At 40.3% G+C, this 24,254-nt stretch overlaps 2 protein-coding genes across 4 annotated transcripts; both read left to right on the top strand.

Moving 5' to 3' along the window:
• Positions 1-1,542: 1,542 nt before the first annotated feature.
• LOC108881242 (protein ANKUB1) lies at positions 1,543-6,606 on the top strand. Its single transcript, XM_051077249.1, has 6 exons — positions 1,543-1,745; positions 2,046-2,189; positions 3,550-3,766; positions 4,287-4,401; positions 4,512-5,414; positions 5,714-6,606. Exons 1-6 carry the CDS (start codon positions 1,656-1,658, stop codon positions 5,793-5,795), a joined length of 1,551 nt encoding a protein of 516 aa, XP_050933206.1. The 5' UTR covers positions 1,543-1,655; the 3' UTR covers positions 5,796-6,606.
• ppp1r2 (protein phosphatase 1, regulatory (inhibitor) subunit 2) lies at positions 6,459-24,037 on the top strand. Of its 3 annotated transcripts, none has more exons than XM_018673105.2 (6): positions 6,459-6,817; positions 14,745-14,852; positions 15,305-15,388; positions 18,747-18,841; positions 20,051-20,224; positions 21,362-24,037. In XM_018673105.2, exons 1-6 carry the CDS (start codon positions 6,687-6,689, stop codon positions 21,400-21,402), a joined length of 633 nt encoding a protein of 210 aa, XP_018528621.1. In that variant the 5' UTR covers positions 6,459-6,686; the 3' UTR covers positions 21,403-24,037. The 3 variants fall into 3 exon arrangements, with proteins under 3 accessions (XP_018528621.1, XP_018528623.1, XP_018528624.1); XM_018673108.2 differs by having other exon boundaries at positions 6,460-6,817; positions 21,249-24,037; XM_018673107.2 differs by lacking the exon at positions 21,362-24,037 and having other exon boundaries at positions 20,051-21,215.
• Positions 24,038-24,254: the final 217 nt, after the last annotated feature.

The raw sequence follows: 24,254 nt of genomic DNA, 5'->3' as shown, positions 1-24,254 counted from the left end.
GTAATATTAATAGTACTTTAAGTACATGTTTCCATAATACCTCTGTGCTTTTACTTGTCTGTACTGTGGTGTTGCTACTTTTACTGAAGTGGAGGATATGAATATGTCCTCCCCCACTCTACACTACAATATACAGTAAGATTACAGTACATGGAGAAGTACTGTATGATTCAACATTTCACACACAGAGAGAACCTTCTTTCTAGTACTTTTAATTTGAATTTTACTTTGTTGCAAATAATTATTTTTACCACGTTGATTCTTTTACTTATGAAAAATTCTGAGTACTACTTCATGACTCCTGAGGGCACAGGCTTGAAATGAAAATAATGAAGAATATTTCTGTGTTCATATTTCATTTGTGTTCTGATGTGTGCTCAAAGAACAGAAATCACATCACAACCTGCAGCTCTTGTTATGAGCCAAGATTGAACACAAAAACACAGTGGACAGCTTCAGACTTTAAAAGGTCAAATGCAAATTTGCAGTCCCCTGTAAAACTTTATAGAGGAACCGTAAAAGTCTATCAAAGAACATTTCAAATTACTGTAACATTCTTTCGACATGGTGTGAAACCAGTGGGTAGTCCTTTTGTTTCACAATAAAAGGCAGAGCAAAGCACTGATGTAAGACTGAGCTGGAGTTTGAAACTCAGGTCCCACATCCTAAAACTAGACAGACTTTTATGACCAAAACACACTCGAATTTTGGATTTAGAAAGAATGTAATGAGCAATTCTGATCACACAAACCTACCTCATGTGGTAACACTAAAAAATACTAAATATCGTAAGATCCTGATGTACATTGTTCTTGTACTGTATTGCTGTGAAATGTCATGTAAAGTCCATAACTGTGCCTGAACTTTGGGACTGAGTCCAGGCACATGTCAATAAGTCTGTTGCAGTAAAAACAGAGGCCGAGCAGGTGCACAGATAACATGACACTATATCAAACTCCTGTTTTGTGGCTCAGTAGCTGTTGTCACGTGCAACACAACATCTTATCACATCTACAAAAATTTCTTATTTGTGGTTTACAATGCACTCACTATATGGGCCTATATAGTTTTATACTTGTTTTTTGCTCTTTCTGTCTCCATAAAGTAATTTGAGACTTCTTGTGATAAAGAACTATGCTGTTTAACATATAATGACCATGCATTTTTATAATGAAGGCTTGAATGTATAGTTTTTCTTTTTTTTTTTTTATCAAACTACTTGGTTTGTTCCAATATAATCACAGATATATTTTCATCCTTTTAATTTATTTCATCTTCATTTCTTGCACTTTGAGATTTTCTTATTTAACATTATTTGAGGGATTCTATGCTTGTCTGTGGGGTGAGAAAATTTCCCACCTAATGACAAAACTTTGGGAAAACCCAAACTGATAAGCTTTAAAAAAAAAAAAAAGTCATGAAGCCAAGAAGATAAGTAAATCAGCTGCAGTGCAATTAACATTTCACAAAAAAAAAAAACTTCTGAAGGCGATTAGCACATCATTTGAATTTCAGAGTATTTTGTTGACTTGTCAGATCCCATGAGGAGGGTGCCTTCCCAGCTCCTACCCCCTCCCTACCATGACTCTGCCTGGGATAAACACCACACACACACTCCTCAGCTGCCAAACAGACGGAGGACGGATGTCCTGACCATGAGGGTGTTCGTCTACTTTGAGGGCTCCTGTGAGCCTTTTGACGTCCCTCCAGACCAGATTGTGGGGGCCATGAAGCAGATGGTGAAGGTAATAAAAGCTCCACACAGGGCAAACAGCCTCCAAAGTTAATGGACCTTAGTTTCTTCGACAAGTTTTGACTGCATTTTGAAAATCTGTGTGATGGTTTGAGTGTATTACTAGAGGGAAAAGAGTCTGTTTGATGGATTTATTACAGCTTTGGAATAATGTTGCTTGTAATGGTCAAATAGCATGCACTGCAGTTTACATATGTATTTGCATGTACATATGCTGACTGAACATGGTCTATCAAGTACTTAGTTTCTTGATCTGTGGCTCCATATATTTCCCATCCACTCCTCTCTGTAGGAAAACTTTCTTGTGCAACTCTCCAATGACAAGCAGGTCTGGGACTACCTGGAGCTAAGCTATGGTGGTGGTGCTCTGCAGGACAGCTGGGCTCTGTGTGACGTGGGCATCACCAGCGGCAGTGCCATCCGATGTCTGATAAAGGTATTAAAACATTGAAAGTGTTCAAAGGTCTGAAAACATGTTGGTGATCACAGTAAGAGACACGATGCTAGAGTACATCTTTATTTGTTTCAGACACTATTTTTAAAATAAGCTCTGATTCAGGTATTGGTATAAAGTTTTATTTATATAAAATGGTTAGGTGAAAGGGTGACTGTTTGATTTTGATTTTATGAAGTGTTTAACTGACGACATTTCCTTGTGCAGCAACAGGGCAGATGTTCTCTGTCACAGGAGCTTGAACTGGATCTATTTGTTCAGTCTCCCCTCACTACATATTACCATTTATGACAATTCACTTCAATAACAAATTGATGAATTGTAATTTTTTTCATGTTATGCCTGCTAAAATTAGTATACAGTGTGTAGTGTCTCTATTTATACATGTTCATAAATTGGGATTATTTCTTATCAAACATATTGCTCTTAAATTGAATGAGTTTAATGTCAGAGTGGTGCACTAATATGGGACAAGATGTTCCCATGTGAGCAGCAGCTCAGAGGGAAATGACTTTATGGCTCTTCAAGATCTTTAGTTTGTTCCCATTAGTTCGCATTTAGTGTTAGGCGTCATTCCTGGTTCATCACTAGGCAACCTTGCGTAAAATTTGACAGCAGTAAGCAAGTGTGTGTGTGTGTGTGTGTCCTTTCTTAGCTTCATTATTTCACATCCTGTCATAAATAGTTGTTTTCTATAGGCCTCATAGCATTTCTCTCCAATTTCACTCTCCAGACTTTTGTATATGTCTTGGTCTGGGTCACTTTGTTTTAATATTTCATATTTTGTTTATTACATTATTCTGTCAAAATCCTTCAAGACAGTAAATTATGTACAAAACTATTGGAGATAAATTGACATATGTTTCTGTTGATCCTCACAATTGTTTCAACTTCTGTAAAAAATCATTTCAGCTATTTCAGTCTTTTCAAGAAGGTGGCATTTAATTTTATGTGACTATACATACTGTCAACCACAGAGTGGCAGCAAACTCCAGGATCATTACATAGTGCCCCTGATAATGGGATACCATATACTGAAGAATTCCCTGTTTGCTTGTGTACTACTTTTGCTGTATATTTACACTGAACACAGAGACCAGTTATAAAGTAAGATTTTTTAAAAAATACTTAAGTTTGATTCCATCCTTTCATCCCAGTACAGTGGTTGCAAACAAATAAAACGAAAACAGGTAAATGTGACTCAGGTAACTCGGACTTGTGTTGTATATTTTAAAGTTTTAGCTGTTAACCATGGGTTTGTTTTTGCGTCACCGTCCTTCACTTCCTTTAATTCTTATCCTATTAACTACAAAGCCATTGTGCCACTGTACTTATTTCTCAGAGAGAACGGAGGCCTGTGATGCATGTGTTCAACGCCGTGACAGGAGAAATCATGCCCATCACAGGAAGTGAGGCTGTTTTGCATACGTCAGTTGCTAGATTGAAAACAGTGGTGTCCGTGCAGAGCAGCCTCCCTGTCAGCACCTTCAGACTGAGTGTACTTCCAGCTGTGCAGCTCTATGACTGCAACCGACTGCAAGACTATGCCATTGAAGTGGGTGGGTGTGCCTTCTGTCTGTGACTGATGTGTGTAACTTCATAGTGATGTGTGGATAGTCAAGAAACAACAAGCTTCATTGATTCAGTGAAAGGCTCGATATCTTGTATTTTCTTGGCTTATTAACAACTTAACTGCATTAATAATGTATTATGTACACAGCCTCCATCTGTACTGAATGGTGACTGGTATGAACTGGGTGTTAGATTTAGAGAGCTGAAGTTTTTGAAAGACGTTTTGTAAAGTTAGAACATATTGAAGTATGTATGAATTATCTTGTCAAGATAGAATAAGGCTATATTTTGTAAACATTCGACAGCTACAGTTATGGTCACATATATCGACATGCTTTTGTTACACTGGCCAGTATCAACAAGGTATAATCCTAAATCCTCCAATATGATTAACAAAATCCATTGTTTTAATATGAAGATTAGTTTAAGATTAGTAGAACAGACAAACTTGAAAGCATAAAAACTGAAAGAAATTGATTTATTTTGAAATCCATGTTTTTAACATAGGCACTACTCTTCGTTTGGACACATGGGATGGGTGGGTGGAGCTCCTCCAAGGTTGCCTCCTGGGCCACAGATTGATGGTCCAGACCCATCTGTCAGAGGAGAGGATTGTGATGAGGTTAGAAATTCTTCAAATTAATAAAAGTGTGTCAGAACGGTTGTTGTGCGGCTTAAAAATTAAACGTTTTATTCAGCTTATATCAAGTGAAACTTTCCCCTTATCTCCAGGTTTCAGCTGAGGGTGGCGCTGTATATTGCTGCTTCTTTAGGTCACCTGGATCTAGCAGGCTGGCTGCTGGAGAAGGGGGTGCATGCTGATGAAGCAGTGGGAGTCCATCCGTACCGCCAGTGGTGCCACCAAACAGCTCACAGAGACGCCGGAAAGTGTCCCATCCATGTAGCTGTGGAGAGCAATAAACTCCTCATCCTCAAACTCTTCATCACCAAGAACCCTTTGACCTTGGCTTGTCGGGACCCTGGTGGTCGTGACCCTTTGAAAATTGCCATTCAACACGGTCACAGGGATTGTGTGCGCTACTTAGCCAACAAGCTGTGCTCAGTAGTATCCCTGCCAAATATGTCCCTGCCCATGCGCGTATACCTCCAGATGAAACACTGGATGAGTTTGGGGCAGAAGAGAGTGGCCTCCAATCGATGCCAGTACACCAGTGCTCCACTCAAAGCCAGGGTGGGAGACATGTTGCTGGTAGATGGCTACAACCAGCCACAGATGTCTTCCAAATCCAGGAAAGCTGAGCCCAGACCAAGAAGAGGAATCAGAGCCAAAGCCTTGCAACAGTTACCACCCATCAGCAACTTAATTTCAGCATCACACCTCCCCACCAAAAGGGCACCACCCCGACTACCCAGCTTGCAGTCTGTGCACCCTGGTGGCTTTAAAGAGACAGGGAAAAGGTGGAAGCAGGATGTAAAACATAGAGATGAAGGTCCCCTGGATAAAATGAAGAAGGGAGACAGCAGTCTTTGCAGGGGCAAGTTTACTCTCCCGCCAGTTACCAGCATTCCCAAGCCAGTGTTTGTTGGTTCATCACCAAAACCTTCCAGTAGTCTAACTGCGTCTCTGGGGTCCTGCTCTCAGCACTGTGGCCGAACACCAAGAGAAAATGCCATGTACTGCTTAAGTATAGCCAGGTCTCTCTCTATATTTTTTTTTTTTACCGTATATGTTGAAGTGCATGTGTACAGTGACTCACAGTAGTTGAGTAGGTGCTGCATAGATTTTACCATCAATTCTATTAGTTTAGGAGTTTTTGTAATTTTACTGATCTCTGCACTAGATTTTTAATTTTCTGCTACATGGTCGGATGTGGTGGAGAGTATGTGATTTTATGGTACAACAGAAGGTAAATGCTATACATGGCAGCTTTAAATTACAATGTGTAATGATTGTTTTCTCCTCTTTGATATAGTACCTTCACAGAGAAACCATGGTTGAAGCAGCTGAGCATAGCACAGACTTTGGTCAGGAAGCATGTCCACTCTGTGGCTTGATACTCATGGATGCCATCAAAACTGATATGTCCCAACCAGATCAGTCACCCATCAGCCTGACTGAATGTGGGTCCCCCATCAGCTGCCTGAAACACTGCTGACAATGAAGGATCCTTCAGAGTGACAAGTGGGGAGTGTATCCCATGCTTACTGTCACTAAAAATTAAACGTCTCTGTCTTTATGTGCTTAGCCAAATGTCTGTCTTTCATTACCCTTCACAGAAAGACAGAGTGATAGACATTATGGATGTAGACATGTAAGTTTTTTTCTGCTTACTTACAGGAAGTTCAGTGATTCATGAATGAAAATTTTGTGTTGGACAAAAGTCCAAACAAGGACTGACCTTAGTTATAATGACTTGCCTTAAGTTGAAACTCAAGGCTATAAGTGCACTTACGTACAGCATGCACTGTAATATATCTATATATACTGATGTATATTAAACACTGTGTTGGTAAAACTTTTACTATGCATTCGCGTTCATTTTTAAAATACAAAAACATACTCCAGAAATTAAGCTAGTGTTGCATTATTTCCATTAAATACTGCAGACCTTCTCGACGCCTTTGCAACTAAAATATTTCCGAACAAGTAAAGGCAGCACAATCGCATAAAATCTCGCGATGTTTGGAGTCTAGCCGACCCGCTTGTAATGCTGTTGCCCCGCCAGTCAGTGAACAGCCGGGGAGTAGACATGCTGAACCGCCAGGATCCTGTCTAGGTTTCTCCTGAGTTTCTGTAAGAACGTTGAGTTATGACGGGGAGCGTGTTTAAAACCGAACCGGTCTTTTGGTAACTGAGTAATAGAAATCACAGAAGCTGAAAATCAGTTTTAACGGGAAGCAGTTGAGCCAGCCGCAGCCAGCCGGTCTGACAGTCAGCGTGTGGGAATGGCAGCTCCCCGGCCGATAAAAGGCATCCTGAAAAATAAGAACAGCGGGACAAACGTCAAATCGCTGCCCGACGAGGTACCGGGGGAGAATCCCGAACAAGCCCCGGGACTCTCGGAAGATGACCAACAGTAAGTTTTCTGCTTGGGCTGTCGTCAGCGTTGGTAGCCCGGTAACGTTAGCTAGCTAAACACTTGTTAGCCTCTGTAACGTTACTCCCCTGTCGGGCTAACTGTAACGTAAAAGTCACCTCTCTGGTTGTTAATGTCAGCCAACAGTGTGTGTGTCATCTGTGTCGAAACTTTCTGGTGTTTTCTTTCGGCTATCAGATAGTTTCCCTTTCCATGATAAAGTCTTAATCAAGAGCTAACGCTCACCTTGGTTTGGTTAGCTTGTTCGGTAGCCAGTAATGTCAGACTCACAACAGGTAACGTGATGATAACGGGCGTTAACCGACAATCACATTGTTAGTTACAGACACCGAACAGTAATAAAAACTCTAACCGTCGACTCAACTCAGTGATGGTTCAGAAATATGGATAGAGACATCGTCTGACAACAGTGACAACCTCCATGTAGCGATGACCATAATAGGGCAAATTTACACCAACTTGAACAGAAGTCGCGCTCGAATGTACATAAAGCCTTATATTGAATTAAATATTGTTTACACCGGCTTGTCATATCCTCACATAACTTGTAGCATACTTACCTCCTCCAGTATATCAGTAATTTGTTTAAACGCCCAGGGTGGTGTGTTAGTATAGTATATAAATGCTCCGTCTCATGTTTTGAACACCCTTAGTGTTAGTGCTTCCTGTAAAATTACACTATCAAACACTGATTGTAAACATGCTCTCTCTTTATTAAAAACGATGGACCCCGATAGCCGTACAGTTTATGTATGTAAAGATTGTTTTCTCGATTAATCATTTCGTCTATAAAATGTCAACAAAAATAGTGATGCACGGTCCAAGCTGGTGTCTTTAAACACATCGTTTTGTCCGACAAAAAGTCCAAAACCCCAACATATTCAGTTCATTATTATACATATTAAAGAAAAGCTGGAACATGTGAATTTGTCGCTTTTTTCCCACAATTTTTGCAGGAGAAATGATTAATTGACCATTAAAATGTTATTTTTCTCTAGATTGAGTAGTCAGTTAATTGACTATTTGCTTCAGCCCTCGTAAATTATACTACAATCAGGGCATTGTTCAGTACATTGTCTGCTGCAGGTTACATTAGAGTGAACAAGATCTAGGGCATTTACAGTATAACTTAAATTCACAAACAGATTTTAGGGTATTCCTGTTTTGGATTTATTGCTTAAGCTTTAACCTATAAATGGTTCAATATGTGTTGTTTAAAGCCTGAGTCATTAAGTTAAAGCGGCAGAGCAGAGCAGGGTGTACCCAGAGTTACCTCTGGCAACAAACACTTGATGTTACATCTGACACTGACAGCTGTGTTACAGGCCTGCGCTGGCACTGAAGCACTAGTCGGGGTCAAAAGAGGCATAAATCAGTAGTAAACAAGCCTCTAAACAGGAATATTCTGATCTGGCTATCTCATGTACACCTCTACTTTAGTTCATCTACAACTGTCTCATAAGACTGCTGTTCACAGTTACCATTATACCTCCTGTCAAATTCCCTGCCTCCTGAACACATCTCATTTGCCCTTTAGACCAGACAGCTATTAGATGTTTTGTCAGAGGACATCACACATAGTTCGGCATAACTTCCATCCTGACGCTGGCCAGGGCGGCAGTTTGGCTGATTCAACCTCTTGCAGTAAAGGACACTCGACTAAAATATCAAGCGTGTTTGATGGCAGTGGGGACATCTCAGAGGTCAAGAGCACTGCAGGGCAAATAAATTGGGGTGTGCCAACAGTTTCTCTCACAGTTTAGGGGCATGACTAGCTTCTGTAATGATTTACGAAAATGCAGATTGTGAAAACTGGTCCGGGACTCTGCCTCACGGTCAGCTTGACAAGAGTTGGCTTCTCTCTCTCTGTGGAGCCTTCTCCTATATATTGATATCATTGACACCGACGCTTTCTCCGGGGCAGTGAGACATGATGCCCCAGATCACTCAGTCATTTCAGTGCTCTGCTCTCTACCTCCAGGAAACTCTGGACATACAGAGTCCACTGAGTGATGCTGTTGACTTCAGTTGAAGTCTTGCCAATTTAGTCATATTTTAGAAAAGGCGGTGTCATAATTGAACATTGTAGCTGCTTTTTAATAATCCACTCAGAAAAAAACGTACATTATCCTTGTAAAACATACCAGTTGTCTCTGCTAATGTGGAGATGCAGGCATGAGGATTGCTCTAAAACACAAAAATACATTTCTTTGCATCATTTTTATTGTGCTGCTGTAGCACTAAAAATTATGAAAAAACACATTGTTGGATATTTTTAGCTATGTATGTCAACTGAGAAAACATCTGTGAGTAACTGGGTTAAAAAAAATACAGGCGAAAAAGGGGGCAGGTCTGTTTAAGAAGATGTCTCATGCTTTATTGGGAAAAAAAAGAAAAAGCATTAGTTGAAACACATTGCCAACAATCAGGGCTTAAAATATGTTGATGTGATGAAGCCTGAAAAAATAAATACACAAACATATTAGGACTTTTAAGGCTGTACCAGAATTGAATTCTGTCTGATTCACAGTCAGGGTGATGAATTAACACCACCCACCTGCCAAATGCTGCTAAATCATTGGCGCTAGCTGGAGATTCTGCCTCCTGTAACAGTTGGATTGGACAGGAGCACCAATTGAGCTTTTAAGAAGATTCTTATGAGATTTTAATTTCTTAAAAATTAGGTCTAATACACATTAGGAACCACATGAAAACACTTGGGGTTGGTCTACAGTGCTCCTGATCATGTAGATTATAGATCAACATGCACGTCACAGCTCATGGTATATGTATATTTCAAAATAACTTCATCAGCTTCATCATTATACTCTCCATATGTCCTGCCAGTTACTTTGGAAGGCAACCAGCTATTCTTTAGTCGCTTAAAGTTGAATGTTGAATATGTGATTTTATTATCCACTGTGCCCTCTGCCTCTCTCACGCCAGCAGGTCCAGGCATTAGCAACAGTCCTCTCTCAGCTGCAGCGTGAGAAATTAGGCCATCAAAGGATGGCAGTCGTTAATGAATTCCATTCCCTACAGTGAATCAAGCTTTTTCTGTGTTGATACAAAAATAGTCTCTCTCTTTGAGTGACGAGAAAGCAGAGGAAAAAAGAGTTTTCTGGAAGGATCTTGTGTGCGTCTGAACACCAGATCTACTGAGATGTGAAGAACAAGGTCTGATCGCGCTGTACCAACCACTCTACCACTGTCAGCTCTGTGTTTAAGACAAATACTCTCTTATACCTGCATATACTCCTCCCATGACAGTTTTTTGCTTTTATTTTATTTCTTTGTCTAATTATAAATATTTTTTAGCTCCTTTGCGACACAGTTTGATAAGCCCCATGTCACTGTAAGTCTATGTTTTTTTGACGTATCAAATGATGGCTCTCCAGTTTTGGCCCATTATACTAAAAATGGCAGGACTCAACTACTCAGGCTTGAAATCAAACAAATTCTCCCCAAGTGGTATTTCACAGACAACACTGATGATTACCAAGGCTTTATTTCTACCATTACTCAGGACGGCGTTGCTCATGCTGAGCTTGACAACAGCCCAGACATGTTTTCTGTCTTATCAGCTTCAATTGTGTGGAACATATCACATAGCCTTCTAGCTCATTCTGTGGTACCTAGAGGATATCCTGAACTAGCTCTACAAATACCTACCGCCCAGCATTCATTTGGTCCACCACCTGTCCATGTTTAAACAATTCAGCTTCCCACCGTAGATTTCTAGTCACAGCATGGACCCAGGCGATTTAACACTGAGTGCTTACAGTCATTAGAGTGCTACTCTCTTGATGCCTGTTTTTAATCATCCTAACTGAGGGAACTTCTTAGATTTTGGATAAACAGAAAGCATACCGATTCTACTGTGCATGAACACCATCTACTTTTGTACCAACTACAGGACATAAACTTAATCTCCTTTGGTAGTGTAGGGCTTTGTAAGGCCTTGGCTTCTTTTTTTTTAAACCATTAAGGAGTTTTTGTTATCCCTTCAATCAACCCACTATTATTTAGTTAACAGTGATGTATGAACCTCACACCCAGTCATATATAATTCAGGGATGCCTCCATGAAACTCTATCTCTGCTTCACTGTCTTGCGAGCTTCAGCCTGACTGTGTGATGGACAGTTTGACTAGCAGGCAGTGAATCTCTGACTTTCCATAATGTGGACAGAAAAATACTACATGGGACAATTTATCCTATTCCTGCGCAGATCGCTTGACGTTAGCTGTGGGCACAGACAGTTAATGAAAAACAGTCTGTAACTAGACTAGAAAAATCTGGAGCTGATAAAGCCAGAATCATCAGGTGTCTGAACACCGCTGGTCTACAAGAAAAAGGGTCAGTAGACAGTAAAACTGAGGAAGAATACTATATTATCTCCCTTTTGTTATTTCTTCAATTCTTAATACAGAGGCAAGTAATCAATCCAGTGAACATGTGTGCAATTTTATTAAGAAAAATTTGACCTTTATAATAATAAACAGTTGTAGTTGCAGTTTTTTGTGTTCAGATTTAGTCACTACAACCAACGTTAATTTTACTTACTTGTCCGTTAAATCAGTTAAAATCACCTGCATATTTTGTAGAGGGCACCACACATCATGAACTGACCATGATGCCAGTGATGTGGCTGGTGTATCCATTTTGTTGTCCCTCTTTACTCAGCCTCTCCCCTCACGCACTTTTTCTCTTAAGTCTGGAAAGATGACAGGGGCTTAAGAAACTGTTTTAGTCCTAAATCTAGTTGGCTATCTATCAAACTTTGTGTAATCTTTTACTCTGCTGCTGCTGACTGTGGTAGAAGCTGAAGGAGAAGTGAACTGAACTTGTGTTGAGAGTTTACCAGAGACTGCAGCAAAAGGCCAAAAAAGTCATCAGGGAAGGGTTTTATGGGGGAAAAAATCATTCTGTAATACTAAAATACAGTTTTTTAAAATAACTTGTCAAGTGTGCCATCAAAAAGTAAATTTGTGTCTCGGAAAAAAAAGTAAAATTACTGGACAATGACGTTTATTTGTCAAAAGTGGCTACAGCACTATAAAATCTATTTTAACTTATTTTAGGTTAGTAACGGTGACAGTGCGTCAAAATGTTTATCCTCCTTAACAGTCAATAATTGGAATGGAGTTGATTAAAATAAAATGAAATCCATGTCACTCAGCCAAAGTTACTTTACTGCATTTCTTTCTGGACATGGTCATAATTCAGATGATGTGTGTATATTTGACTGGGAAAGATGGACAGGCAAAATTTAGGACCGTTTACCCTGTGGCTGGTAATGATCTCCCTCCCTGTTACTTTTAGCTTGATACAATATGCACTACCACTGTGATATTTTGTGCATTTGGACCAGCTGTTATCTCCACTGTAAAACAAAGGCCTGCTGTTGCTGTTACTGCTGGTGGCCTCAGTTTGTAGTGCAGAGCACAGGGCCGGACCTTTCCCCTCTCCCTTCTGACTATGCTACCTGATAGCACAGCTCAACTCTCAATGATGACTCACTCTATTTAATGAGTTTTCCTGAAGCGTTATGTCGCCAGCTGTTGACCACCCTTGAGAGATAGTCATCATCGCAGAAGAGATGCAGCTCTATATTTAGTGTGTGCTAGTAGTCGGTCGGTGCTGTCAGAGGCAGGTGCATTCATCATTGTATTACAGTTTTTTTCATGATTTGCATTCAGTGAGTGTGTGAGTGGACTGCAGTGGATTTAAGGGCAACATCAGTTTTGTGGAAATAGAACACGGTTGGCTGCGTCTGGATTGTGTAACTACAAACCCATTACACACTTATTAACACCCAGCATCATATTGCACGCTCTCTCCCAGATATTAACACGAGTAGCTATTTCGGCCCCTTTACAGAGAAAATTTCAATGACTGGTGTTTATTTCTCAGATTAAAGCTTGCTTTAGAAAATGTTGATGAAACTGGAATAGAAGTGACTGAACTTCACTAATGTTTTCTGATTTGACTCTTACGACAAGGCTCAAGAATCAGGATATGAAAACAGATTAATCCCTTAACAAAGTCCTAATATTTTCAGGAGTAGATATTTTAAAATGCAGTTCTGGATCCAGATGCAGATAAAAAAAAAAAAACTGTTCAGGAAGGCTGTATGCAGTATCTGCAGAGGTATGCACTCTCTCTGGGCTTTTTGGGTTTTGCATGTGTTACTATTAGAATGAGTGTGCTTGTCCTGTATGTTGGTCAAGGACATTTTATTAGGATGAACAACACTGGCCTATGTGCCTGCCTGTTTACAGAGTGGTTCCTCAAACCACTAGGCTGTCTTCTTGTTGCCCATGAGCAGATCAGCAGCTTGTTATTTTGCCATTTCATGTCAACTAATGTGTCTTAACCAAAACCATTCAAACTTTGTTTCCATAGTGATGTTTGATTAACCTTATTTGTTGTACAAAAGTCAGTTTGAACTGATGCAAGGACAGTACCTTTTATCATTACGAAATCTGCCTATTCTCTTGCTGAATACAAAAAGTTCCTTGTGCTTTAGTCCACTTTTTCCTGAACATTAAGTACAAGAAACCCTTTTCCTAGGCTGCTGTCTTCACAACAAACAGTTTAAACAACCCAGTGTTTTCATAGCAGGCTGCTTTTCCACTGTCAATTTACATTAATAAAAATAGACAGTATACTGTGTATATATACATCTACTTTTGATCCACTTTTATAGCTCTGTGCAAGCTTGTTAAGTAAAGCTAAATGCCAAAGTGAACTGCCAGAGTCAGTGTAGTATCCAGGGAAATCAACTTGGCTCAGCATCCACAACCAAATGGATGGATTTATTGACCAACCTATATGTGTGTATGTTACTGTTTCCTGCAGTAGAAAATGTAGGTAATGCCACAGACATAGAACAGAACAAATTATATGGATATATTTTCGCAAAATCTTTATGTCTGAGGTCTGTTGTGAGGAAGAAAGGTAGGGGAGCTCCACAGGCTTGTGGCAGCAGACGGAGGATTTGGCCTCTCTGCTCTCCCACCTCCTGCCTGTCTCCCATGATACCCGACCTTTTGTTCCATAAACAAGGTCAGGGCTGATGTACAGTATCTTGGCAGGAGAGGCTGGAGGAAGAAAGTTAACTCCCAGGAGCACCAGGAAATTAAAATGATTAAAGGAAAAAAGTAAACTATGCTGATGAGAAGACAAAAACACTGGGGGGGGGGGGGGGGCTTACAGTAGATGGAGATTGGGCATTTTTCCTGTAAGTCAAAACAAATGTTTCCACTGCACTGTAATGGCAGGTGTTCTCTTTATCCTCTCAAGCTAAATTTCTCATTCGGTGCTGATTTAGTCTTGGTTTCTGTTCATTTCCTCTGAGGATTTGAAAGGGCAGCAAGGATTAATGTAATTGTGAACAAAAAAGCCCTGATGGAGCATGCAGAGGTGACAACCTTATTCTCCAGATGAGAATTGAACCATTTGGGGGATTAGGAACAGGTGTGTTTCAAAAAAATCAACTCTTGTAAAAGCAATTGTATCAAATGAGACTGTTGTAACTTTTGACCTTATTCACTCACGGCTGATCATCCTTAGCACTTACTCATTCCCTTGCTCGTATCCCTGATGGATTTTTATCTTGACACAAAAGCAAATACCATGTCACTTCCTGAAAATCTTAAGAAGCCAAATTGGTGCAGATGACATTTTGGGGCTTTTTTATCCCTGCGTTACCAAAATAATGCAGTCGGAGAGAAAACTGGGGCACATTCAGTCCTAGATTAAATCTGGTTGTTTCTTCTCCCCAGAGGATGTGGCGGTGGGTGGGTAGCTGGTGCACAGTGGTCCACATCAGACGTCCATCCATTTGGGCCCTCATTTTAATGTCTCACCGTTTTTTTTTTTTTTTTAAATCATTTTTACAGGAAGAAGTCCCAGAAATGGGATGAGATGAACATCCTGGCCACATACCATCCACCTGACAAAGACTACGGCCTGATGAAGATTGATGAACCCAGCACACCTTTCAACAGGTGAGAGGCTTTGTCTGTTTCTGTTGATAACACAGTTAAGAGTTGATCCAGTTGATCCTTGTTACATTTTAAATTATAAGCCTCCTGAAGACCTTCATTTTTTACCATGAGATGCATGTTTAAAGCTCCTCTCAGTGCCGGTGTAGGAGAGTTAGGTTGGTGTGTGTGTGCTGCTGTTAAAGGGATGTCTCAGCAGGTTTGTAATCCAATATGTCAGTGTGCTGCAGGGAAGGTCACCCTTGTCACACACTTTTCCTCTTTCTCCTCCTCATGGTCCACTTTCCTGTTCTCCTCACCACCTTTTATCCTCTTCGACAACGCGCCTGCGTGACTACCCTGCTCCTGTTAGAAACTCTATTATCTACTCTAAACTATTTCCTTCCCTTTCCCAGTCCTCCTTCCCTTGCCTCATTTTCCAGCTCATCTTTATTCGGTTAATTTCTCTCTTCCAGGATGGTGGGGGATGACGATGACGAGGGGGCGCTGAGTGATTCGGACGGCCACGGTGGACTTGCGGCTGATGACCTGGCATCAAAGTAAGGATGAAACATGAATGGAGGGAGACAAAAGGCAAACCAAGTACACAGGTGGAGAGAAAGGGAGAAAGAAAGCAGTGACAGGAGAGATGATTAGTTTGGATACAGTGACAACCCTGCTACCTTTTGTAGTTGTGGCACAGCGTGTATCTTTAGCGAAGCACAAATGCAACCTGGGAAAGGGAGAAAAATCTTATGTGCCCTCCGGTGTAGGCCAGATAAGCCACACCTGAACACATACACCAATGTCCTTGGAATGTGTCATAACTATAACTGATAAGGATGTGTTTACTGTTCAGCCTCCTAGGGGCCACTTAACTACGGTATTACTCACTTACTTTGGACAATGCATTAAAATGCCAGTAAGTTGCAACAGTATTGTAGAAATATTGTTTTGCCCCAGAACATATTATATTTTTCAGTCTAGTTTTCCACAATCTTTTATACTGTGTACTGTGTGTACCCCAGTGGCAGTAGTGGTTTGAAGGGAGGCAGGTAGCCAGTGCTGCAGTGGTTAGCAGCTAGCTAACGTCGTATTATAACCTCAGCTATCCAGGCAGAAAGCTGTGCCATGTAGTTTACACACAAACAGCATGCGGACACAGCAGGCACCACACTCACTCCCAGACTGCACTGCTTTGACAGTGCTCCAGGCTGTGTTCACTAAATGGATCTTGACAAACTTCATCCCTTTTCTGCTGGAAGAGAATAAAGCTGAGAGGACCATGGTAGAAGGACAGAAATATATACACCAAAACTCAGTGATGAAATTTGTCATGTTCTCAGACCACTCACTGAGCACAGTAGTATGTTTCTCTGCACGTCTGTTCAGTCGGTGGCTGGTACAGTAGGTGGAGACATTTGAGAGTCACAGCGGGAGGGAACAGACACAACTTGTTTTTCTAAAACTTCTATGGGATACAGTATATTGCCACCTTAAAGAGGCCATGCAGTGTTTTTTGTGTGTGTCTTTGGGGACATGTATTATTATGATAAAAATGATATCTAAATGATATCTAAAATTATATAATACAGCTATAAATTGAATATCACAGCTACAACTGATGATTATTTTCATTACTGATTAATCTGAAGATAATTTTCTTGATTACTTGATTAATCGCTATGTTTATAAAATGTGACAGTTAATGTTTTTTGGCTTAAGAATTGACTAAGACAAGCAATCATCAACATAATTGGCAGCTAATTTTCTATCATTTGACTAACTGATTAATCGTCAAATTGTTGCAGCTCTTTAATACATAGTAACAATGCATATCTTCTGATATGCACTGTAGAACATACACACGAACATGATTACATACATTACAAACAGTCTGACCAACCAACCCCATGTTAGTATCCTATGTTCTATGTGGTGATGAGCAGTACACTGCATTGGTTCAACATCATCTGACAGCATTTCTTTGTTTTCATGGAAAGGGTTCCTGCATTTTTACCCTCAGTCACACTGACTGCTGATCATTAAACAATGGGTTTATGGGTGTTGCACATAAGAACTAAATTCCAGGGAAAAGGAGTTATGAAAAGTGAGGAAAAGCTCTAAACTCCTGCTCATGCTGGCTGTTAGTACAACAGACTTGCTACTCAGCAATCACAGAAAAATAGTCACTTATTTTGTCTTAAAGCAAAACACCACTATGCTTCTGTGGCACAGGACAGTGAAATTGTATTGGTCAGAAAATGCTGATGAATACTGGAATATGTTTTCTTTTATTAGAGACACCTTGCTGTATCCAGAGCATCTTTTAATGAACAAATCTGGATATAGTTTAAAATGGTATCATCAGTTTTACATCTACATGTGGAGAGTGCAAAGGGTCAGAGCCACAACACAGTAAAAACAGAAGTAGTGGTTTTAATGCTATAATAAATGTGCATTGCTAAGGTGTTGTCCTTTTTACATGGCAGTTTTACATGCAATACAATTTTCCTTGTTTGTGTGTGACTGTAATGTGGCTTACCTTGCTATTAATTGCCAAATAATTGTGTTTATGAAATATAACTGTAACCATGAGATTTGGTGTCATCCCATCAGAATGAGGGAACAGCAGCCTCCGACAATCAACAATCGAGGGGAACTGAAGGTTCAGGAAATGACAAGTAGCCACAATAGAAATACTGTGCAGCTACAAAGCATGTTTTGTCTTGACCTGGAAAATCTCACCATGTGTATACTGTAAATCATGAGAGCATATGAAGAGAAGAAACGTCATCACAAAAAGTTGATAACAGAGTGTTTTGACAAAATAACTCCTGGGCATCGTAGGCGAAGCAAATGTGGAGCAGGACAGTGAATAACATCTTTTCAGGGTGGCAGTCTCATCCCTGAGCCTTTGAACTCAAGTCTCTGTTGTGTTAAGAAAATCCACATCCATCACTCAGAGCTGTCTTCTGGTTGGTAATGGGAGCTTGAGAAGTGTATTTGCTGTGGGCCATCATGCTTACATAAGTGCACTGATGCAGGGACGGGATGAGCTAGTTTAAGTGTTTGAGTGTGTGCGCCACAGAGGAGGATAGTGATTAGCTCCAGGCTTGCAAGTCAATTAGCCGCCTTTGTTTACTTCCACGCAGAGTGGCTTCCATTGTTTTACACTAAACCCTCCAGTTAGTACAACAGCTGCTCTTTTCCTCTGTCTTCTCGTTGTTCTATCTCTCCAACATCCACTCGCATTCACTCCACTGATCCAACTATGATTTACTTACCTTGCACCTAATTCAATGCATCACTTCACACCTTCTCTCTTCCGTCCTCTCTCTGTCTCTGTCTCTATCCCCATCTGTCTTGTATATTTGATACCATTATCAGTGCATTTTGAAACTGTAGTGAACTAGACTAGTCTTAACTCTGGGTGAATCCAGGGCAGTTTGTTGGAGAGCAGTAGTACAGTAAATGGGGAGCTTCCCTGGGGCAGTTCCACATATTCACAACCAACCATCGAGCCATATACCATTGTTCATTTTGTCCTCTGCTGTTATAGCTCTTTGTGAGTGTGAGAGACTGGGATAGTAACTCTCGTTATTTTAGTTTCATGCTTGAGTACTCACACACACTCTCGCTGTGCCTACTCTCTCCTCCCCCTCGCCTAATATCTCTCCATCTGTTTCACTAAATTTTTAAGTCTTTTTAGAAGTTGTATTAATTTTCTCAACAGCAACTTCAGGAGGAGCTATTGCTGATCTCCTGTTTCTATTTGGTCATGTGCTCATTTAATATGATCAAAACACAATAGAGCAAAGGTAAAATGGGAATGGAAATACTCTTAAGAGACAAATAATTGAAATTTCTTTTACTTATGTCCTGTCCCTTTCTGTTTGTTTCTGTCTGCTTTGAAAGGCTGGTGGCAGCAGAGGGCGCAGAGCCTCGCTTCATGAAGGAAGAGGAAGAGAGCAGTGAGGAGGAGGAAGAGGAGCTGACTCCTGAAGAACAAGGTAAACCAAGAGATTTTGTGCCTTTTTTTAATGTGATCACATCCAGACCTACTGGTGCCCTCATTTATGTAGTTTCAGTGAAATATTATCATGATAATATGAAGCTGGTGTGCAGTTCAAAATTAAGCAGTATAGTTAGAACTCAACTGCTGAATGAGTCTGCATCTGTGGTAATAGCTGTTTGTTGGGGGGTGGGGGTGGGGATGGGGGCTAATGGCTGCAAATGTATCCCACAGTTCACCTGTTTATTTTTACTCTCTACCTTAACACACAGTGTCCTCTGCAGCTGTGAGGGTGACTAAATGCAGAGTGATGCTCAGTAGTGAAGTGCTGGTGGAGAGGGATCAATTTGGGAAAGGGCTTGAGTGTGTGTGTGTGTGTATGTACAGGTTTGCTTGTGTGCGCACACTCGACCTTTCTCTGACACTCGCACACACAGTGTCAGGATGTTTTTACTGCTCCCTGACCCTGCCCCTCTATGTACACTCTCAGATACCAGACACCTCTCAGATGCAGAGTTACCAGTGGAGCAGCATTAACAGTTTCCATGCATGCATCTTGTTTCATATTTATATCTGGACTGTGCAGGTAAAAGCAAGAGAACAGTCTAGAAACGGCCAGTCCAATCGATGTAATCTAACCGCAGAGCTGCAGCTTCAGCAGTTCTTGGCACACAGCTCTAGTTGTGCCAACTTGTGCCACCTATTGGAAAGTTTTAAAGCTGCAGATAAAGAAATGCAGTAAAGAGAATGGAATGGAGAGGGAATGTTTTGTGTAAATATTTTCTTCAAGCTTTATGGGATCAACATAAAATACAAGAGGTACTCTGTGAGCAGAGTGCTAGAAAACCAGTCCAACCATTTCAGCTTTAGGAACTGTACTGCAGTGTCACAATGCAATAAACCTCTTATTTTCAAATTTTCAAACACTTTATGCTGCTTGAACAGACCCCATTCTATTTGAATCTGTTTGCATTTTGACCCCTTTTAAATTAAGTTTGTTATAGAAATAATAGTGACACAAGAGACTAGGAAACTCCCATGTGAATGGGGAAAAAGTATATGTATACAGCGACCTCTGATAATGATGAACAAGCTGAACCATTGTTTTTAGCAGTGAGGCTGTGCCACCAGTATATTTAACCACTCTAAATTCTCTGTGCACCCACTACTTTCGTCAAATTGATTTCAAATGTCTCTTCCCCTGCAGCCAAAAAGAAGCATTTTCAAATGATGAGGAAGATGCACTACAACGAGGGCCTGAACATCAAGCTGGCCCGCCAGCTCATCGCCAGTGAACTAGAAGATGACGAAGATGCAGACGAAGAGATGAGGGACGACACGGAGGAGACAGAGGAGATCAATGTTGACCCACCGCAGGAAGGTGAGGAGACTGTGTCTCTGTGCACGTCTGGATAAATAATTTGGGCAGTTTCCAGTCCAACAAGTTTTTTGGGAGTGTAGCTTGACTGCAAAATGTTGTTGAATTGAATAGAAATGATAGCTTTGTGCACTGATGCACACTCAGTGTGGATGTCATTAAATTAAACTGCTGGCTGCTGTTTGTTTGTGCTGCCCTATGGTTCAATTACTCACACAGCTGTGCATCAGGAGGAGACTCCAGTGTTTAAAATGAAGCCCCATTATAACTGACTGTGTACATAAGCACAGTGTGTTATAATTCTATATTGCTTTTTTTTTTTAAGTACTGTGATTTTGCAATTTCGCAAACATGTCTGCTAATAGTTCTTATCACAAACAGAGTCTGTAGGCTGTAGGCTGGTATCTGTAAGCCTAAAAACTATTTGTTACTGGTATAAAGCAGGTAATGACTTGGTGTGTTTAAATGCTACATACCAAGGTGCGATCAAAAAATTTTGAGACTGTTTCTGTTTCAAACTAACAAAGTGCAGCGTGGTAATTTGCATGCAGGAGGTGCAGGCAATAACTTTCGTGAGTCAGTATTCCATGTTATAGGAATTCCCAAGAATGGCTGCAGCTCTGGGAGCAGTGTATCGCTGCACAAGGCGACAACCTCAAAGGTGGCCAAATTTAAATTGGGTATGTTTTTTGCTTGATATAGACATAGTCTCTGAATTTTTTGATTGCGCCTTGTATGTTCCAAAACATTTGTATGAACTCCAGAGACGACATCAAAACTAAAACATGTTACTGAGGCTATGTCTAGAGACTCTTGAGTGTGAATCACTTTAGGGCAAAAACAAACCTTCTAATTCTGCAGTTTAATTGTACTGTAGATGAGAAATGAGACTTTGATGAAATGAGAGATGTCACCCATTTGTAGCCGTGAACTTGATTAAAGAAGGATTAAAGAACAAAGAGCAGCAAAGAAATGAAATATCTTTTGAATCTCACGTCGGTCCGTTTGCCTCTTATTTCTTCTCCAGCTGATTCCCTGGACTCGTAGACGATTCGTCTCTCACACCTTCAGTCCTGTGTGTGTGTGTGTGTCGGCTTGAGATCCAGACAGACAATAATGCCACTGCGCTCTGTGTTTCAGTGCTGGGCCACAGAGCAGACACTGCTTCACCACCCATATAACACCCTTCAACAGCCAATAACCTCCCGGTCACCTGTCTGTCTCTACTATTCCTTAGAACTGTGCAATATAACCTTCAAACACACTGGTTTTTACCTCCCAGAATCAGTACAAACACACAAGTGAAGACTGTTGGTCCCTCCTTCCCCTTCTCCTGTTGCCAAGAATTTCCTCCTCCCACCTCATCTGGACTGAAGAATATGAAATTCTGACCCTGAAAGGAGGATCAAGGCCTTTTTTAAAAAAGAAAAATATATATATATATATATAAAAATTAAAAAAAAAAAAAAACTGTCGGACAACCAGAGCTCCCATCTGGCCACTCCACAGGCCTCTGCAGGCCACAGAGCCAGTATGTCAGCCCTGGAGGAAGCCAGGGGAAACCCCACGGCCTCACTAAAGGCATATCTGAGACATGACAACAGCGCTTTAAGTGGGTGCACTTCAGATGGCTTTTATTTTTATTTTGCTTTGTGACCGACTACTCTGTTGCATTTTCTTTCCACCTTCAGTACTTTTTGTGGTAAAAGTTGAACAAAATGACGATCAGTTAAGATTGATTGTTTTTATCCACATTCACATCCTGGTCAACTGGTTACATGGCTAACCTGTAATGCTGTCATCAGAATAGGATTATCTCAATGGTGATAATTTAGGCTCTATACATTTGTTTCTCATAGTAAATGACAACATAGCCCACACAATCTAAATGAAATTATTAAAAAAAAAAAAAAAAATCAAAATTTTACATTATACAACCAACAATACATACTATTAATTGGCATGCATATAGTGTCTAACTGTTATGCTTGCAGTAAACTGGGGCTTTTTGCTTAAGATCAAGGAAAACAACACAGATTTTAAGTATTATATTGGCACTTATGCTTGACTTTGCCTCTCAGTACTACATATTTACTTCATCTCTTTACAAGCAAGAACACCACACTAAACCTCATTTCAAATTCTGGCAATTTTACAAACATGTATACCTCATAGGACCAGACTGAGGGCTTTTTCAAAATTGAGTCCACTGAAGAATTTGGCACATAGGCTGTCTATCATGAGGCACTTTTTTTCCAGTAAAAAGTCAATATTTAAAATTTCTTTTACGCTTTTTCCTCCTCTTCATGAGATTATTTTGTGAAAGAAGATTGCAGGACAAGTTGGTAATCTGTTTTCCCTGGTAAATGATATTGGCACTTCAGTTCTTCATGTTCATAAGGAGGGACAGTGCTGAAGTCCCACATCTGAGGTGTAACACATGCTACTGATAAAACAGGACAGTGTCCTGTAGAAAATGGCTCCCGTCTATAACAAGTTACAGCTTTAAGCACCAGGCTCTTCTGTAGATCTGACAAAGAAGAAACCAGCGCTCACTGTGCTCTCGCTTAGATAATTTGTGTGTTTAACTTATTATCACGTGAGCTTCATCAGACAGGATTTGTAACTAAATTATTGTGAGAGAGGTACAATCATCTAGCTTGTGTTTAATTTCTCACCTAACTTACATGACGTGATACTTAATTTAACGTCTGATCTACTTAAGTGTCTTGTACAATGCAGCTTGGGAATGTCAAAGAAAGAGATGTTATTGATGCTACTGACTTTAGTTAAAGAAGGTTTTGGTGATGGAGTTACACCACTAAAGCCTACTGGAGGCGCCTTGAGGAATTTTTGTAATGTTTTGGGTTCCTACAAGTGACAAGAACGTGACTACCAAGTCTTAAACAAATGTTGGCCCAAACAAATAAAGACAGTTTGACCTGGTGCAACCTAAACTTTGCATTTAAAATTGTTGTTTACTGAGTTTGTGGAGATTTATCCTGTTCAACAAAGAACAGAATACCTAGAGAGAACATGAAAGTATGACATGAAAAGTATGTAGGGACCCTGAGTTATGTCTTGTGTTGTGATCTCTTCATTTTCTTCTGACCCTTTAATTCCTCACTGTGATTGGAAGTATTCAGTTTTGTATGATGGAAATACAAAAAAAAAGGAAACAAAGACCATCAGTATGATAACTTTTGCAAATGTCCCTTTGCAGTTTTTTTTTCTTCTAGTATTTGGTGACGTTTTCTCTCCGTGAAAAATAACCATGTCCACCGACCAACAAGAACTCATTGTAGTGAGCAGACAAAACAGCCACACAATAATTTGTTGTAGAGAAATGGGAATGTGTGGAAAGAGATCTTTGTTGTCTGTTTTGAATTTGCCGAAAAGCTGAGATGATTGGTTTATCCTCTCACTCGAGACAAAAAGGACAAGAGTGTCCCAAACATGACTGACATGATCACCCTGTCGGTGGTTATTACCTGTCAAATGTGCCTCTTATGTATTTATGTACATGTGTGTAAAATGAACAGGCTATGCTCCATGTTTATGCTTTTCTGTCCAGTTTTATTGTGTCACTGTTTTTGCACCACCTCTGCCCTGTTTGGTTAGTTTTTTTTCTAAGGATGACAGACGGTTAAGTAGTCCCATGACTCTGCACTGTGTGTCTGTCTCAAAATGATGTGTGGGGTTTTTTTTTTTTTTTTTTTTTTTTTTTGTATTTCCAGTTTGCATGTTCTTAATCATCAGATCGTGTGTATTCTGTTTTTGTTTTGCCTCCTATCATTAAACAAATGTTGTTAGGAACTCATGTCTGTTGTGGCTTATGTTTGATCCAAAGTGTCAGATAAAAGCTGAATGATACATGCACTTATCAGGACAAAATGTGCAGATATCTCTGACACACACATCTCTGTCTGGCTGAAGCCTCCTGAGGAAACAAGACTTCAGTTTCTTTTTATTTATCTTTTTTCCTCCTCTTTTCTCTTGTCATAGTTACATTCCATGGATGTAAATAACAAGC

The sequence above is a fragment of the Lates calcarifer genome, linkage group LG17 (genome assembly GCF_001640805.2).
Source record: "Lates calcarifer isolate ASB-BC8 linkage group LG17, TLL_Latcal_v3, whole genome shotgun sequence".
Taxonomy (NCBI): domain Eukaryota; kingdom Metazoa; phylum Chordata; class Actinopteri; family Centropomidae; genus Lates; species Lates calcarifer.
The sequence above is the reverse complement of the archived record's forward strand: the minus strand, read 5'-3'. Positions and strand labels throughout refer to the sequence as shown.

Bases quoted from the DNA above. Each gene is read 5' to 3' on its own strand.
- ppp1r2 (XM_018673105.2), top strand. From the start codon at position 6,687: ATGGCAGCTCCCCGGCCGATAAAAGGCATCCTGAAAAATAAGAACAGC. The intron at 14,853-15,304 runs GTGAGAGGCTTT...TCTCTCTTCCAG, and splicing joins CCCAGCACACCTTTCAACAG to GATGGTGGGGGATGACGATG. The intron at 15,389-18,746 runs GTAAGGATGAAA...CTGCTTTGAAAG, and splicing joins GCTGATGACCTGGCATCAAA to GCTGGTGGCAGCAGAGGGCG.
- LOC108881242 (XM_051077249.1), top strand. From the start codon at position 1,656: ATGAGGGTGTTCGTCTACTTTGAGGGCTCCTGTGAGCCTTTTGACGTC. The intron at 3,767-4,286 runs GTGGGTGTGCCT...TTTTTAACATAG, and splicing joins AGACTATGCCATTGAAGTGG to GCACTACTCTTCGTTTGGAC. The intron at 5,415-5,713 runs GTACTGCTTAAG...TCTTTGATATAG, and splicing joins ACACCAAGAGAAAATGCCAT to TACCTTCACAGAGAAACCAT.